Source organism: Rutilus rutilus (assembly GCF_951802725.1).
Source record: "Rutilus rutilus genome assembly, chromosome: 4".
Lineage (NCBI taxonomy): Eukaryota > Metazoa > Chordata > Actinopteri > Cypriniformes > Leuciscidae > Rutilus > Rutilus rutilus.
In genome coordinates, this window is record NC_140212.1 from 36,426,037 (window position 1) to 36,442,570 (window position 16,534).

General features: G+C 40.6%; 1 protein-coding gene and 1 long non-coding RNA gene across 4 annotated transcripts; both read left to right on the forward strand.

The window, feature by feature from the left end:
- Positions 1–2,768: 2,768 nt before the first annotated feature.
- LOC311290057 lies at positions 2,769–8,534 on the forward strand. Its single transcript, XR_014627296.1, has 5 exons — positions 2,769–3,011; positions 7,069–7,255; positions 7,361–7,475; positions 7,982–8,121; positions 8,358–8,534. It is a non-coding gene; the product is annotated as an uncharacterized lncRNA (long non-coding RNA).
- Positions 8,535–10,383: 1,849 nt separating this feature from the next.
- On the forward strand, positions 10,384–14,642 carry LOC311289881 (uncharacterized protein). Of its 3 annotated transcripts, XM_084408137.1 has the most exons (6): positions 10,384–10,488; positions 10,579–10,722; positions 10,828–11,045; positions 11,494–11,653; positions 12,741–12,880; positions 14,504–14,642. In XM_084408137.1, the coding sequence occupies exons 1-6, from the start codon at positions 10,410–10,412 to the stop codon at positions 14,519–14,521; spliced, it is 759 nt and encodes a 252-aa protein (XP_084264263.1). In that variant the 5' UTR covers positions 10,384–10,409; the 3' UTR covers positions 14,522–14,642. The 3 variants fall into 3 exon arrangements, with proteins under 3 accessions (XP_084264263.1, XP_084264265.1, XP_084264264.1); XM_084408139.1 differs by lacking the exons at positions 12,741–12,880; positions 14,504–14,642 and adding an exon at positions 11,721–11,955; XM_084408138.1 differs by lacking the exons at positions 12,741–12,880; positions 14,504–14,642 and adding an exon at positions 11,732–11,955.
- Positions 14,643–16,534: the final 1,892 nt, after the last annotated feature.

Consider the following 16,534-nt stretch of genomic DNA (forward strand, 5'->3'; position numbering starts at 1 on the left):
GCTTGGCCATAATCAATGTAGCGTGTGCACAACGTGCATACACTTTGATTCTCTCATCTACACAGAAGCAGCAGTTTTCATTTTTGCAAATCATACATTATTACGATAGATAGATAGATAGATAGATAGACAGACAGTTTATTATAAAAGCATACATCTAGCTTACACATTTAGCCAAATTATCATACGCCTGTTTAACCGAAGTTAATTTGGGTGTGTTTCTCCATCCCCAACGTCACTTCTCTGTGTTTTACGGCCCTGATGAGAACGTCGGTCTCCTCGGCTGTGAACCGCTCCTGGCGCGCGCCTGGCAAATCCACCGTTATAATAGGAATCCGCCATGGAACAAGCGCGCCTGCTCTTAAAGGGAATGTGAGATGATGCTCTGATTGGTTTATTTCACGTTATGCCCAAACCACACCTATGAATAATGAAGCTACTTCAGACCAACCCATTTTAGATTTGCGTCGGGCGCAAGAGTCATTTATCCCGCCGGTATAATAGCAACAGCGCCAAGACCCGCCCACAAAGTTACTTGCGTTTCGCGCTTGATACTTGCGTTTCAGATCGTTAAAATAGGGCCCCAGGAGTTAGAAGTGCAGTCAATTTAAGACAAGAGTCAGAATTCTAATAAATTAAAGGATTTCTTTTCTGAGTTTCATCAGCAGAAGTCAGCTTCAAGACTCACAAGGAGTTTGTAGGCCGCCCCGCTTACAGTTACAAAGATCACAGCAATTATACCCTTTACCAAGGTGTAAGCTACTTCATTACTTCAGGTTGAATGATTCTGATTGGCTAAGAAATAGATAAACACACATTTTCCACACACAGACTGAAGCATATCTCCATCGATTATTCATTAATCCAGAGCCTCAGTCACCTTTCAGATATTTCATACAGACGTTTAAAGAATACATGAAAGATCATTTTTGATAATCACACTGGCAATTTCTATAACAAAGTAAAATCATATTTAGAAGGAAAAATATTGATTAATACCTTAGTTCATAATCACTCATTAGATATACATTGAAGCAGCAGTGGATTCCAGGATCCACCGCTTAAATACAAGGCACCATTTATTTTGTCTGATTTATCCACTGCTCTTGGTGTCACTACTGCCTTGAGATTTTGTACAGTGATACAGTGGGGAGAACAAGTATTTGATACACTGCCGATTTTGCAGGTTTTCCTACTTACAAAGCATGTAGAGGTCTGTAATTTTTATCATAGGTACACTTCAACTATGAGAGACGGAATCTAAAACAAAAATCCAGAAAATCACATTGTATGATTTTTAAATAATTAATTTGCATTTAATTGCATGACATAAGTATTTGATCACCTACCAACCAGTAAGGCCGGTGACACACTGGATGCGTGGCGTAACGCCCGTTTCACACATACTCCGTGTGCAGTGCGGGTGTGGTGCGTGTTGCAGTGCGTATGCAGTGCAGGAGCAGCACATGCAATAGTGCTTTCACATATGCTGCGTTTGCAGTGCGTAACTGATCCGCTGCTGTAGGCTATAACACAAATACATACTCGCTATTTGTATTTCAAATCCGGAAGTTATCAGCAACTTTTATTTAAAAAAAAGTTTTTTGTCAGCATTGCAATTCTCTTTGTACACATATACACTCTTTAATAGACGTATTCACGTTTAAACACAATTTAAACAACATATTATTAAATGCATTACTTCTATATAATTATATATTAAGTTGCTCAAGCAAGTGGTAAAATATTTTACCATGTACAGATATTAAAATCGAATAACCTACATACATTTTAAATTAAAAATTAAAATTGACAAAAACAGCAGACTCATACCCTCTCTGTGCATAATTTAAATCTTTATAATAAACCTTGCATGTCACAAAGAACTTGTTTTTCCACCTCCACGAATGAGACGAGTGTTGTTCATTATGCCTTGTTGAAGCAAATTGTATTTTCCCTTGATTTACCCGCGGTCTTAACGTCTCAGCATTGCGATTATCTTTGCACATTTCACTCTTTAATAGACGTGTGCACGTTTAAACACTATTTAAACAACGTCAGCCTATTATTCAATGCATTACTTCTACTTAAGTTGCTCAAGCAAGTGGTCAAATATTTAACCATGTACAAATATTAAAATCGAATAGCCTACATTTTAAATTTAAACTTAAAATTGACAAAAACAGCAGACTCATACCCTTTCTTTTGCATAATTTAAATCTTAATACAATAAATCTTGCATGTCAAAACTTGTTTTTCCACCACCACGCATGTGACAAGTGTTGTTCATTATGTCGCCTTGTTGAGGTAAATTGTAGCTTTCCTTGCTTTACCAAAAAACGTAGTATTTAATTAAATACATTTATGGTGAGATTTACAAAATTTTATTTAATTAATCGCATTTATGGTGAAATTACTACATTTTCAGGTCAATCTGTGTTCATTTTCACCACGCAACATGCGCTGTCACTTTAATTCAGCGTTTGCAGCACAGCAAAAATAGACTCGGTGCGGAAACGATCTCTGCACTGCTGTATACGCACCGCAACTGGAACGGATCGACGGACTGCAACCGCATGCAGTGTGAAAGCTCTAACCTGATAACATGGGTACGGAAAAAAATACGCACCGCATACGCACTGCAAACGGAGTATGTGTGAAACGGGCGTAAGCGTCTCAGCTGCGTGGCGTGTCCGTTTTTATTTCGGCTCCCATGTTAACAGGTTAGAGTTTGCACACTGCCTGCGTGACACAAACGCGTGCATCCCAGACAGCAGACGACTCCGAGCCGGATCCGTCTCTAAACCGGCAAATCCGCGTTACAGTCACGTCCGTTTCACTGCTGTAATACGGATCCAGCCCGGGCCCTAGTTTTAGTGCGCGGGAACAACAGTCGCGAAACAGATTCGGGCCACATCCGTGATACGAGCGCGCGATTTTTCTTTCTGCAGCAGAGCGAAGGAGGCAGCCAGATCGGTAACTCGGTATCCTACCTCCAAAACTTCACCAAGGTAAGTTCCATAGTGTGCTCAAACTGCTATTAATGAATTAATTTCTTGATTATGTTGTGTATTCGTTAACTTAAAATGTTTTTTTTTGCTCCTTTGATCGGTTTTGAATAGTATTAACGTTAGCTGACTCTAATGTTATCAAAGGGAGAGCATGCTAACACGAAGATGGTCCAGAAGACTGTAATTAACGAATATATAATTGACGAATTTAACTGCTTCTATTTATTATTATGAACCATTATAAATGTCTATTTTTTTTAAATGTGCTGCGTGGTTATGTCATTGATAGCTTGCGTTAACGTTACGTTATGTCAACCCTTAAGCTATTAGCTAAGGTCTTCCGCAGACCCTCATTTTAAAAGAGATTTTATATTAACGTTACCTGCCAAAAGTTTAAAAACGTTTTTGAAATACCGGTAAGTATAGTCTGCTCTCCAAGACTGCATTTAATTACAACTGCAGTGACTGTGCAGTCCGTCATTTTTTTTTCGTAACATTTTTTTGTGTTTTTGTGTTCAAAATGTACAAAATGTGCATAATGAGCGAATACATCATGAATCCATTTTCCAAATCGTGTTTTTCTCTTTCCCTGAATATCTATGTTACACCTGTAATAAGTGTTTATATTGGGACTATTTTAGACTGGTTCGTGTCTCAGGACCTGCGTGTCTAGTCCATCATAGAGAGAAGTAGCTCCGGCTACAATGTTCTTCCGCAAAATGCATGCAGTTCTTTTTATTAACCACTAGAGGACTGCAGCTTTAAAGGGTTAGTTCACCCAAAAATGAAAGTTCTGTCAGTAATTACTCACCCTCATGTTGTTCTAACCGCGTAAGACCTTCGTTCATCTTCGGAACACAAATTAAAATATTTTTGATGAAATCTGAGTGCTGGGTCACTTCCATAGGCTGCTAGGTGGCCCAAACTTGCTGGCCCAGGAAAGTTATTGAAGAGATCATTAATATAGTCCAAGTGACTACAGTGGCTCAATCTTATATATATATATATATATATATATATATATATATATATATATATATACATATACACATACACATACACATATCTACATAGATATCTACATCTCCCCATCCAGAATGTATACTACATGTTTTAAAGACAATAACAGTTTAATTACTTTTCTGTTTGCCACAATTACTCTTTTTAGAAACAATGAAAAGAAGGGAACCACCTTTAACAAGCTCTGGAGTCAGACGGAGGGCTCGTATTTCCCTTGAGAAACGACTTCATGACATTGCAGAAGACTGTCTATTAGAATCAGAACCAACTCAAACTCACACAAATTCCATCACAAATGATACACAAAGCAGTAATGACTCTAGACTCCCTCACACAGATGACCATTTAGATTCTGTTTGCACAGATGACATTGGAGAAGTGACAGAGAGACAACATGTTTCAGAGCCTGACTCTGAATCAGAATATGAGTTTGCAGATGAGCCAGTCAGCCTTGTTGAAAGTTTAGCCAATTGGTCTGTACAGTTTGGTGTTTCTTTAGTAGCCCTCACAGCCCTTCTTAGTTTGTTGAGATTGTACCACCCAGAACTGCCCAAGGATGCTCGAACCATCCTTAAAACAAAAACTGAATACAAAATCCAGCAGAAATGTGGTGGTTTGTATTACTATAGAGGAATCCTGACAGCTATGCATAACACCATAAGCCAACTAATTGGAAAGATTGCAGATGGCTTTACTTTTAGATTGCAGATAAATATTGATGGCTTGCCCTTATTTAAGAGCTCTAATTTACAGTTATGGCCCATTTTAGGACTTTTCTTGGGTTTCAAACTGAAAGAACCAGTTGTCATTGGGCTTTTTAGTGGTACAAAAAAACCAAATGCCCCTGATGAATTTTTGAGAGACTTTACCGATGAGTTAAAGCAGCTGCATGAAGGCTTCTTTTTTAGAGGAAAAAAGGTTTTCATTGAACTGGATTCTGTTATATGTGATACCCCTGCTAGATCTTTTGTAAAAAACACAAAAGCTCACAATGGATACCATGGTTGTGATAAGTGTCGCCAGCCAGGTGTTTATGTTAACAACAGAATGACATACCCCAGAAATGACTTTGTGTTACGGACTGATTTATCATTTTCAGACAGAGTTGACGAGGAGCATCATCATCATGGACCACATGGATTTTCTGGTCTAGATGTGGGCATGGTGACTAGATTCCCTTTAGATTACATGCATCTTGTGTGTTTAGGTGTCACACGGAGATTGTTAAATATTTGGCTCAGGGGTCCTTTGAAGTTTCGCTTGTCCTCCAGTCTTGTTGATCAGATTTCTCAAAGTCTAATTCAGATGCGTGCATACATACCAGTTGAGTTTGCAAGGAAGCCGAGGTCTCTGAGAGAGCTAGACCGTTGGAAAGCTACTGAACTAAGACAATTTCTGTTGTATACTGGCTCTGTTGCTCTGGCACCATATTTAGATTGTGATGTATATAATAACTTTATGTTATTGTATACTGGTATTTGCATCCTTGTCAGTCCTCAGCTGTGTTCTTTGTTTAACAATTATGCAAACACGCTACTTACAACATTTGTAAATCATTTTGGGGAGCTTTATGGAAAAGATGCCTTAGTGTATAATGTGCATGGCTTGGTCCATCTGTCAGCTGATGCCCAACTGCATGGTTCTTTAGACTCTATCTCAGCTTTTCCATATGAAAATTACCTCCATAAACTGAAAAGGTTTGTGAGAAAGCCAGAATTTCCTCTTGCACAGGTAATAAGAAGGTTATCAGAGGTTGAAGACATCAAGACTGTCGAGCTGCCCTGTAAAGCTTTAAGAATGCAACATTATGTTGGACCTGTTCCTGACGGCCTTCAAGCTACAGCACAGTACAGGCAGCTGCAGACTGAACAGTGGTCAATGAAAGTTTCCACCGGCGATAATGTTTTTGCTGTAGACAAAGACATTTGTGTTATCTATAACATTGTTCAGTCTGTCGATGGCATATATATAGTGTTTAAAGTTTTAACACAGATGGAAAATTTCTACAACTATCCAATGAGCTCGGATTTTCTCAGAGTATTCATTGTTTCTCAGCCTACAGGACCGTTTAGGGTAGCCAAAATATCCCAGATCTCTCACAAGTGTGTGCTCCTTCCTTACAAAGATAAATTTGTTGTCATGCCCTTCTTGCACAGCCAAAGTTATAGTGCACAGATGGATTAGTTCTAGGACATAGCAACATTGTGACGGCCCAGATCCGGCCCACATCTGGCACATATGGAATGATGATGTTAACAGGCATATTAAGGCTGAGATGAGAACAGATTTTGTGGCTCAGATAAAGTCCAGGTCTGGTTTATTTATTTTCTCTTGGCTGACATGTGGCATTGCTATGGCCTGCTTGTCATCCAGATCTGGCAAACAGGAGTGGACCAGCCAAGGGTCGTCATTCAACACCACATGTGGACTAGATCATCATTCCTTGTGGGCCGGATCTGGGCAGTCACAATGTTGCTATGTGGGTAGGTGGGGCTGTAAAAGGTGAGGGTTAAAGAGCAGAGTAGTAGGAGACAAAACAAAATTTATGCTGACTAAAGACTGACTTAACACTCAGAATTGACGAAAAGCTGACGAAGAGCTGCTGTACTCCACAAAGGTTTTCTGGAAACTTTTGGATTTTGACAATGTAGGGTTTTTGGATGAATCCTAAAGGCAACAGTTTTGAGATTTGGTGAGTGTGATATTCGTGCTTTTTTTTTTCTATATTAGATTTTTTTGGTGCATACTACTGTGGATGAGAAGAGTTTTACCTTGTGATGCATATTAGATCTAGCAGACCAATCACAGCGCTTGCGTCCGCGTAGAGTTGACACGTTGTTACATTTTTGGAGAGGTGCATGTCAGGGTATGCGCGCTACACACAGCCTACGACGTAGCTACGGCGTGAGTTCGACGCTAACTGTTAATCTAGTAATATGGATTCATAAAAAAATGCTAATATATTTATTGAAGGAAATTGTCAAAAGAAGTGTTGTCTTATGGACAATCTTTTCAAATATGTAATTTCTTTTTTTAGATGTTTCTTCTCATCGAATTTATGGAAACAAAGACAGTCAACATCATATCTGAGTCATGGTTCAAGGATGGTGTCACTTGGTGGCCAAATTATAGAAGTGACGAACGTGTAAATAGAGCCATCCAAAAATGTGAAGAGCCAGGAGCAGACTGGAAAAAGTTTGATGTCCGAGTCCTTTCCAGATCTGGTAAGGATCTGCTTTAGAAACAAAATTATGTTATGAAATACACCAACTTTGTAAACCAACTTAACAGATTTTTTTTTTCTTTTCTTTTTTGTTAATCCTGATCAGGTGATTACCTTAAAGCAAGAGACAAACTGAGGGCCTCACTAACCTGTAATACCTCAGAGTTACAAACAGATGAAGAAGAGGAAGAAGTCATTAGGAAAAGAAAAATTAAGCCAAGGTTTCATATTCCGAGACTGACACATGCATAATTTAGAAATATATTTGTTAATAATAGAGTAGTGTTGTTATAAGTACAGACTTTTGATACCAAGTCGATATTGAAATTTTAAAGAATCTGATCAACAACCCTCAAAATGCTAGGGAAAGACTGTTATCGTCACATTTTTTTATTTTCAGTACCGACTTGGTACCAAAGTCGGAACTTGTTTTGACAACAGTACTATAGAGCTCACATATTAGGTTGTGCAAACATATTTTTTGCTATGGTGTAATTAGCTTTAATTATCAAAGAAAGCAATGTATTCTTTGTAGAGTGAATATTGTTTCTTACAGTACTACAGAGCTCAGGTGAAACAAAGATTCGTAGTACAGACTTAGTAGGCTAATTTAATATTTAGTGTGCCTAGTTGAGTATACACAGTTATTAAAGTTTTCAATAAATTTGTTGATGTTTGTAACCATGCCCAAAATAATCAATATGGTCTGTTGTAATTTGTTTGTTAGGCAAATCTTTGGTGATACCGATTCCGACAGTGAGCCAGAGGCTGCAAAGAGGAGATACCACAATCTTTCAACTTGTCTACTGCCACTTATTCCTCCACCTACTCCTGACATACCATCAAGTGAATCTTCTTCTTCCACTGGTATATTCCTGTATTTCCATTGAATCATTTTGTAACCAATGTTTCTGTTAATATCTAGCTGTTTAGTTGTCACATTAAAGGTGCCCTTGCATGGATTATTTTATTATTTTAGAATGTTCCTGGGGTGCCCTTATAATGTTAGTAGGTTTTTTAGATCAAAATTTGTTATAATTTAGAAATAAAAGGCATTATTCCTAGCCTGATTTTAGCCTCTGATTTAAACACTCTGTTTGAAGGGGCGTGTCTGCTGTGAGACTTCAGTGTAAACGCCCACTGCTGTGATTGGCTGCTGTGAGACTTCAGTGTAAACGCCCACTGCTGTAATTGGCTGCTGTGAGACTTCAGTGTAAACGCCCACTGCTGTGATTGGCTGCTGTGAGACTTCAGTGTAAACGCCCACTGCTGTGATTGGCTGCTGTGAGACTTCAGTGTAAACGCCCACTGCTGTGATTGACTGCTGTGAGACTTCAGTGTAAACGCCCACTGCTGTGATTGACTGCTGTGAGACTTCAGTGTAAACGCCCACTGCTGTGATTGGCTGCTGTGAGACTTCAGTGTAAACGCCCACTGCTGTGATTGGCTGCTGTGAGACTTCAGTGTAAACGCCCACTGCTGTGATTGACTGCTGTGAGACTTCAGTGTAAACGCCCACTGCTGTGATTGGCTGCTGTGAGACTTCAGTGTAAACGCCCACTGCTGTGATTGGCTGCTGTGAGACTTCAGTGTAAACGCCCACTGCTGTGATTGGCTGCTGTGAGACTTCAGTGTAAACGCCCACTGCTGTGATTGACTGCTGTGAGACTTCAGTGTAAACGCCCACTGCTGTGATTGACTGCTGTGAGACTTCAGTGTAAACGCCCACTGCTGTGATTGGCTGCTGTGAGACTTCAGTGTAAACGCCCACTGCTGTGATTGACTGCTGTGAGACTTCAGTGTAAACGCCCACTGCTGTGATTGACTGCTGTGAGACTTCAGTGTAAACGCCCACTGCTGTGATTGACTGCTGTGAGACTTCAGTGTAAACGCCCACTGCTGTAATTGGCTGCTGTGAGACTTCAGTGTAAACGCCCACTGCTGTGATTGGCTGCTGTGAGACTTCAGTGTAAACGCCCACTGCTGTGATTGGCTGCTGTGAGACTTCAGTGTAAACGCCCACTGCTGTGATTGACTGCTGTGAGACTTCAGTGTAAACGCCCACTGCTGTGATTGACTGCTGTGAGACTTCAGTGTAAACGCCCACTGCTGTGATTGGCTGCTGTGAGACTTCAGTGTAAACGCCCACTGCTGTGATTGGCTGCTGTGAGACTTCAGTGTAAACGCCCACTGCTGTGATTGACTGCTGTGAGACTTCAGTGTAAACGCCCACTGCTGTGATTGGCTGCTGTGAGACTTCAGTGTAAACGCCCACTGCTGTGATTGGCTGCTGTGAGACTTCAGTGTAAACGCCCACTGCTGTGATTGGCTGCTGTGAGACTTCAGTGTAAACGCCCACTGCTGTGATTGACTGCTGTGAGACTTCAGTGTAAACGCCCACTGCTGTGATTGACTGCTGTGAGACTTCAGTGTAAACGCCCACTGCTGTGATTGGCTGCTGTGAGACTTCAGTGTAAACGCCCACTGCTGTGATTGGCTGCTGTGAGACTTCAGTGTAAACGCCCACTGCTGTGATTGGCTGCTGTGAGACTTCAGTGTAAACGCCCACTGCTGTGATTGACTGCTGTGAGACTTCAGTGTAAACGCCCACTGCTGTGATTGGCTGCTGTGAGACTTCAGTGTAAACGCCCACTGCTGTGATTGGCTGCTGTGAGACTTCAGTGTAAACGCCCACTGCTGTGATTGGCTGCTGTGAGACTTCAGTGTAAACGCCCACTGCTGTGATTGACTGCTGTGAGACTTCAGTGTAAACGCCCACTGCTGTGATTGGCTGCTGTGAGACTTCAGTGTAAACACCCACTGCTGTGATTGGCTGCTGTGAGACTTCAGTGTAAACGCCCACTGCTGTGATTGGCTGCTGTGAGACTTCAGTGTAAGCCTGTTGATCACGTGAATGAAGATCTTATCATTGCAACGCAGTTTCTGCACTCTCACTAATGATTTCACCAACGCAAACATGAGGTAAGTACAGTAAGAGCTTCGTTGTGCAGTGTAACAGCGTCATTGATTTCAACAGGTTTTAGGTGTTCATACTTGAAGGATTTATTAGTATGATACTGAATGCTTAAAAAAACTAATTACTGTCATTTCCATGTTTCACAGCAGCAGCACCACCACCCTTTAATACAGCTGCAATGCCTTCCAGTCCTCTGCGCCACTGCTCTGTTGGATATGACCCAGATCTGATGCATCCTGAAGATGGATATTATACAGGTAAACTTTTTTTGCTTGCAAGCTTTGCTCATCAAAATGATAACTTATGGGCAAAAACAATGAGTTAATCTTGCCTCTCCCTGGTCTCAGTGCCTCCAGTTGCTATGCCTACCTCTCAACTGCCATCACGCTCTATGGGCCACATCTCTGCCACGCCTCAAACGTCAAACGAGCATTCCTTCAGGCCCACGTTTAGACTGGGGAAGACGGGCACTGGACCTATTCCTTGCTCTGGTAAAATCCTTTAAATTTAAAACATTCTGTGAGTATGATTTTTCCAATTATATAGATTAAGAAAACTTTTTGGTCTTTAAATGCTTCCTTAACTCTTTTTTGTAGCTGCTCAGCTGCACATTCTAACATTGTTAGAAAATGTTAAGGAACAGCAAACGCAGCTTGCCTTTGCTGTCAATAATCTTGCTGCACGACTGGGGACAGAAACTCCTGTGGCTGAAATGCCTCACGGTATTAGTGTTCCACTGGCCACTATGCCTGAAGTTGAGCAGTTGGAGGAGTGGCTGAAAGATTCAAAAAACGCACGGGCTAAACAAAACATGGTGTGTTTATTTTTATTATCTAAAGCAGGGGTGTCAAACTCAGTTCCTGGAGGGCCACAGCCCTGCAGAGTTTAGCTTCAACCCTAATTAAACACACCTGATCAGCTAATCAAGTCCTTCAGGCTTATTTTAACTGCAGGTGTGTGTGTGTGTTGAAGCAGGGTTGGAACAAAACTCTGTAGGGCTGTGGCCCTCCAGGAACTGAGTTTGACACCTGTGATCTAAAGTGTCACGATTTGGTGTTTAATTTTGTTTCAATAAACTGCATTTGGGTTCTAAGTGCTTGCCTCCAGTGGACCCTAATTACATAAAGCTACTTCACGATTGCTGTGCAAATTTACTCTGTGCCTATAATAGTATTCACTGCTCTCATCTATATTTTCAGATCATTAATCAAAACAGAAAATAGAATTACACAGTTTTATATCATGTATTTTTGTCTTTTCAGATATCTGCTCTGGGTGCTGTGGGAGGACAAAACGTCAAAAACATCACATGGAACATACTGCACAGGCTGTTCTCAGACTCCGTAGCTAAACAAATAAACTGGAAAGGAGTCAATGGGAAGAAGTCTTTTAAAGAAATGCACACAAGAAGTTTGTTGATCAGTAAGTATGATATAATACCTTTAAGTAATAATAATAATAATAATAATAATTCATTACATTTATATAGCACTTTTCTAGGCACTCAAAGCGCTCTACATAGAATGGGGAATCTCCTCAAACACCATCAATGTGCAGCATCCACTTGGATGTGACGGCAGCCATATTGCGCCAGAACGCCCACCACACACCAGCTTACTGGTGGAGAGGAGACAGTGATGAAGCCAATCAGTATATGAGGATGATTAGGAGGTCATGTTGGACAAAGACCAAGGGGCAGATTTGGGATTTTTAATGACCACAGAGAGTCAAGACCTCGATTTAACGTCTCATCTGAAGGACGGTGCTCTTTGACAGTATAGTGTCCCAGTCACTATACTGGGGCGTTAGGACCCATACAGATCACAGGGTGAGCCCCCCTGCTGGCCTCACTAACACCACTTCCAGCAGCAACCTGGTTGTCTCAGGAGGTCTCCCATCCAGGTACTAACCAGACTCAGCTCTGCTTAGCTTCAGTGGGCAACCAGTCTCGGGCTACAGGGTGATATGGCTGTAGTAAACCATCTCCACAAATAATATTTATGGCTAAGATATAACTATTTCTTAAATTTATTTATTACTTTAATTTCTTACTTTAGTAATTCAGTCCCATCAAACTACTTTTGTGATATCTGATTCTGATCAATTTAAGGGGATAGTTCACCCAATTTTTTTAAACTCACTCTCAGTCCATTCAAGATGTAGGTGTCTTTTTTGTTCTTCTTCAGCTGACCAGTAAAGATGTTTAGCTGAAACCATAGTCATCTGTGATTCTTATAATGGAAGTCAATGCTATCATCACTTTGAGAGTCATAAAAACATACTGTAGGCCTATACCAGCAAAACAGTAAAACCTCAATGTATTGTCAGGTGCCACAGGTATTGAGTTTATTTTGCAGGTGTATGTTTCCCTTTAAATTAATATTTAAATCATTGAAATACCTGTTTATCCCTTAAATGATCTACATTACTGAAGAACTATCAATTTGGAGCTTATTAGTCTGGGGAAGTTGGAGATGTTTATTGCACTTTTTTGTTTTGTTCTCAACAGGAGCTGTAAGGAGTAACCAGTCCTCTACCGCTGCAGCAGACACTGATATTGATTCTTATGCCATCCGTTGGTTCAATCTTGCCTCTGACCGTGGCGGCGGCCGGAAAGACCGTGCAAGAGCCAAAGAGGCATTAACTGAGGTAAATTTAAGATAGAAGCAGCATGGGGGGGGAGGGTTCACATTTTACAAGCCAACAGGGTGGTTCCCCAAGAACTAATGGAAAGATTTCTCAGTCTAATTCAGATGCGTGCAGAACGTTAATCTATAATCCCTTAGGAACGTTTTCCTGGTTGCATTTGCATGAGAAATCTGACTGCTGAGGGGCTCAACATGTCTCTGATTGGCCATTGTGTCCACGGCTCAAAATATATAATGTCTGTGATTGGCTACAATGATCAACGTTTCAAAAACATGTCTTCATCCAGGACTTACACAGCGTTTCAAATCTGGCGTCTATCAGCGGATCCATCTATCGGTGATAAGCGGTCGGTGAAAACAACATGTTTTTGAAACATTGATCATTGTAGCCAATCACAGCCATTATATACTGTATGTTGAGCACATGGTACCAATGGCCAATCAGAGACATGTTGAGCCCCTCAGGAGTCCGATTTCTCATTTAATGGTAATTACATCTACTGTTTTCGTTAAAGTCCCTGAAAAGGCAATTCTATAAAAAATTTATAAACACATCATAAATGCTAGAAATGCATTACTAAAACATATTACAAAGACTGAGAGCTGTGAAGTACTGAATTGTGGAGTTAGACCGTTAAACAGTTTTTCACCATTGCTGTGATCTGGATTTTTTGGGCGGGGCTAAAACGGGGGCTCGATTATGCACTGAAGCCACCGAGCTCTTGGACACGCCCCTACTTGATGACGCACTAGAGTCCCTGAGCCTATCGCAGCTCAGTCGCGAGTTACTATCAGCCTACAGTTTACTAGCTACTATGCCCACGGCTCTGGCTATGCCTTCGTCACATAAATGCATATAACCTGAATGCGATCACTTCCAAAACAGATCGGTGTCCTTATTTAAATTTCCAAAAAATTATCATATCAAGAAGAGGTGGATTAATCTTGTGAAGAGCTAACGTTACCTTGATGGAGAGCTGATGATCACCACCAACACCCGCCTCTGTAGAGATCAGGAGTTAGTCAACGTAGTTAGCAACGATGGTTTTGGGAAACGCACCCCAGTTTATAAACTTTCGTCGGAGACAACAGGAATTCAATGATAATCCATTGTTACTGGTGGTGAATGGGGCCGAACCGACTATCTCCCGCCTCGGCCTTCATCCTCCCTTCGCGCCGACAACTGGTGCCATCATTGGCAGCGCGTGCCCGCGAGACTGCGCGAGTCATTTTTCCCACGAGTGGGCGTGGTTTCAGCGCAGCCAGCGGACACGCCCCCAGCGTTTGAGAGCTGAGAATACGGCTCATTCTTTCGAGATTTTGATAGCTTATTTTATTTACTTGGCGGCTTTTTTAATCATTCAAATTGGGCTGGGTGGCTAATAACACATATTTTTGTGGTATGACAAACTTATACTTAATTTTGACTTTACAGGGACTTTAAAGACTAGTTTACAAATAAAAAAACAGCAGTGTCATAATATTATATTATTAGCCCAAATACAGACAATACAACTCAACTTAAAATAGGTCCATTTATAGTCAATCAATAGTCTGTCTCTGAACTCTGCTTTAATAGATCTCAACAAAACTAATGGCTTTTTTCTTTGTCTTTTGTTTGCAGATGCCTCATGGGAATTAAACGGCAGTTCTGAAGGGGTTTGTAGTTCCATGGCTTTCCTACCCGTTCTGTTTGGTTCTTGTTGTATGATGAACATTTTTGCATTTTGTTTATTCAAATAAATGGAAGATGGATCAAAATAAAAGCCCTTGAATGTCAAATTTGTTTATTTCCGAATGCATGATTATTGTGAAATAGTGGGCAGCTGTGAATTAGTGCTAACACAGGTGGTATTTTAGTGTAAAGTGTAAAATTTCATGTAAACTTCTAAAGCCTACTTTCAACTTTTTGTTGCCTAAGCATTTTATGTTAAAACCTAACAGAAAACATATCAGTGGTATAAGACTATAAGATATTAGATCATGTGAGAAGATTCTTGAAATTCTAGATATGTATACCTCTTATACTTTTTAGAGAGAGAGCGAGTGTGTGTGTACAGTCTACAAAATGAGCTGGCCCTTGAATATTCTAATTTACTCTGTCCAAATTTTTTTGAATGCATGATTATTGTAAAGTTGTGGCTATGAGTTAGTGCTAACTAGTTTATCAAGTGATATTTTAGTGTACAAAAGTGTTCAATACATTAATTGTCTTTACATCTAAATCAGTACTTTCAAGCATTTCATGTTAAAATCTAACAGAAAAAATATCAGTGGCATAAGACCATAAGATATTATATAATGTATATAAGAAGATTCTTGAAAATTCTAGATATGTATATTACTAGAGTGTGTGTGTACGGTCTACAAAATGAGCTGGCCCTGATCCGGCCCTTATCCGGCGTGGATCTGGAACAGATTCAAAACAGAGCTGGACCAGATCTGGCCCACATCTGGGCCAAATCGCCATAAAGGAATCCGGAGCTGGCCCAGTTCTGGTCCGGTTGAGGAAAAAACGGATCCGTGCCGGTATTGGCCCGTTGTGCCAAAAGACACCGGCCCGGGTCCGTTGCGCGGATCTGGCCCAGAACTTACGAAGTGTCTGGGCCAGATCTGGGCCAGATGATTTTTGCTATCTGGGATGCTAGAAATAGAACCGACGCCTATTTTTCACGCGACACGCAAGCGTCTTGGAAGCGTTTCCATGCAAAATTGAATAGGAAAATATGTTTATACCGTAAATCCTCTAATAAAGGCCCGGGCCTTTATTTTACTCAAGCGCATCGCGGCCCAGGCCTTTATTGGAAGGAGGCCATAATTAGAGACAGGCCTTTATTTGTATTTGAGCAAAACAGACTACCAGTAGAATGAATAAAAAACGAGATTTTGTGTCTATTTTAACCTATAAAATACTAGGTTAATTTATTGAAAATGTACAGTTAGTTACCATATAACATTATGGTATGCAATGCATACAGAACATTAACAACAAATAAATATAATATAAATAATATTTTTTGTGAAAAGCAATGACTCATTTTGAAACAGTATTTGTTCCAGCAGTAGTAACGTTAGCTCCACAACAGCACGCATCTGTGCATTCATTGATTTCATTCATTCATTCACACACTAGAAACGCGTGTCTTTTTGCGTGTAACTTACAGACACTATTGCGATTAGAACAAAGCAAATAGAACTGACCTATTTCTCAGCTGGATCCGTTGCTCCTCGAAATAATACTTCCAAGCACTTCTGAGGTAAATTTTCCAGGATTATTATTACTTAGATAGATGTGTGTTATCTAGCTGATTGTGGGTGTTCAGGTTTGCGTGGATCGCCTCAGATTATTTGCGTTTGAATAACGCGCGCTCTCCGTAATTAAGAGATCAAAGTCAACAGAGTATTTTGAAACTCGTTTGCACTTAAGAAAAAAAGCGAGCCTATCGCGCCAGTGCGATTGTCGATCCCAGGGGGTTAAAAAATTGATTTTCGCCAAAAATCCTCTTTGGCTCCGCAGCTGCCATGGTAAACAACATTAGCCTACCGGTGACTGAATTCTCACGTGCGAGTCAAGAGCGAAGTGATTGACATGACCAGGCTACCATAGCTATGGCTTGGATTCATTAGCAAACATTGCCCCCCTGTGGTATTTGCA

Bases quoted from the DNA above. Each gene is read 5' to 3' on its own strand.
- LOC311289881 (XM_084408137.1), top strand. From the start codon at position 10,410: ATGCCTTCCAGTCCTCTGCGCCACTGCTCTGTTGGATATGACCCAGAT. The intron at 10,489-10,578 runs GTAAACTTTTTT...CCCTGGTCTCAG, and splicing joins TGAAGATGGATATTATACAG to TGCCTCCAGTTGCTATGCCT. The intron at 11,654-12,740 runs GTAAGTATGATA...TGTTCTCAACAG, and splicing joins CACAAGAAGTTTGTTGATCA to GAGCTGTAAGGAGTAACCAG.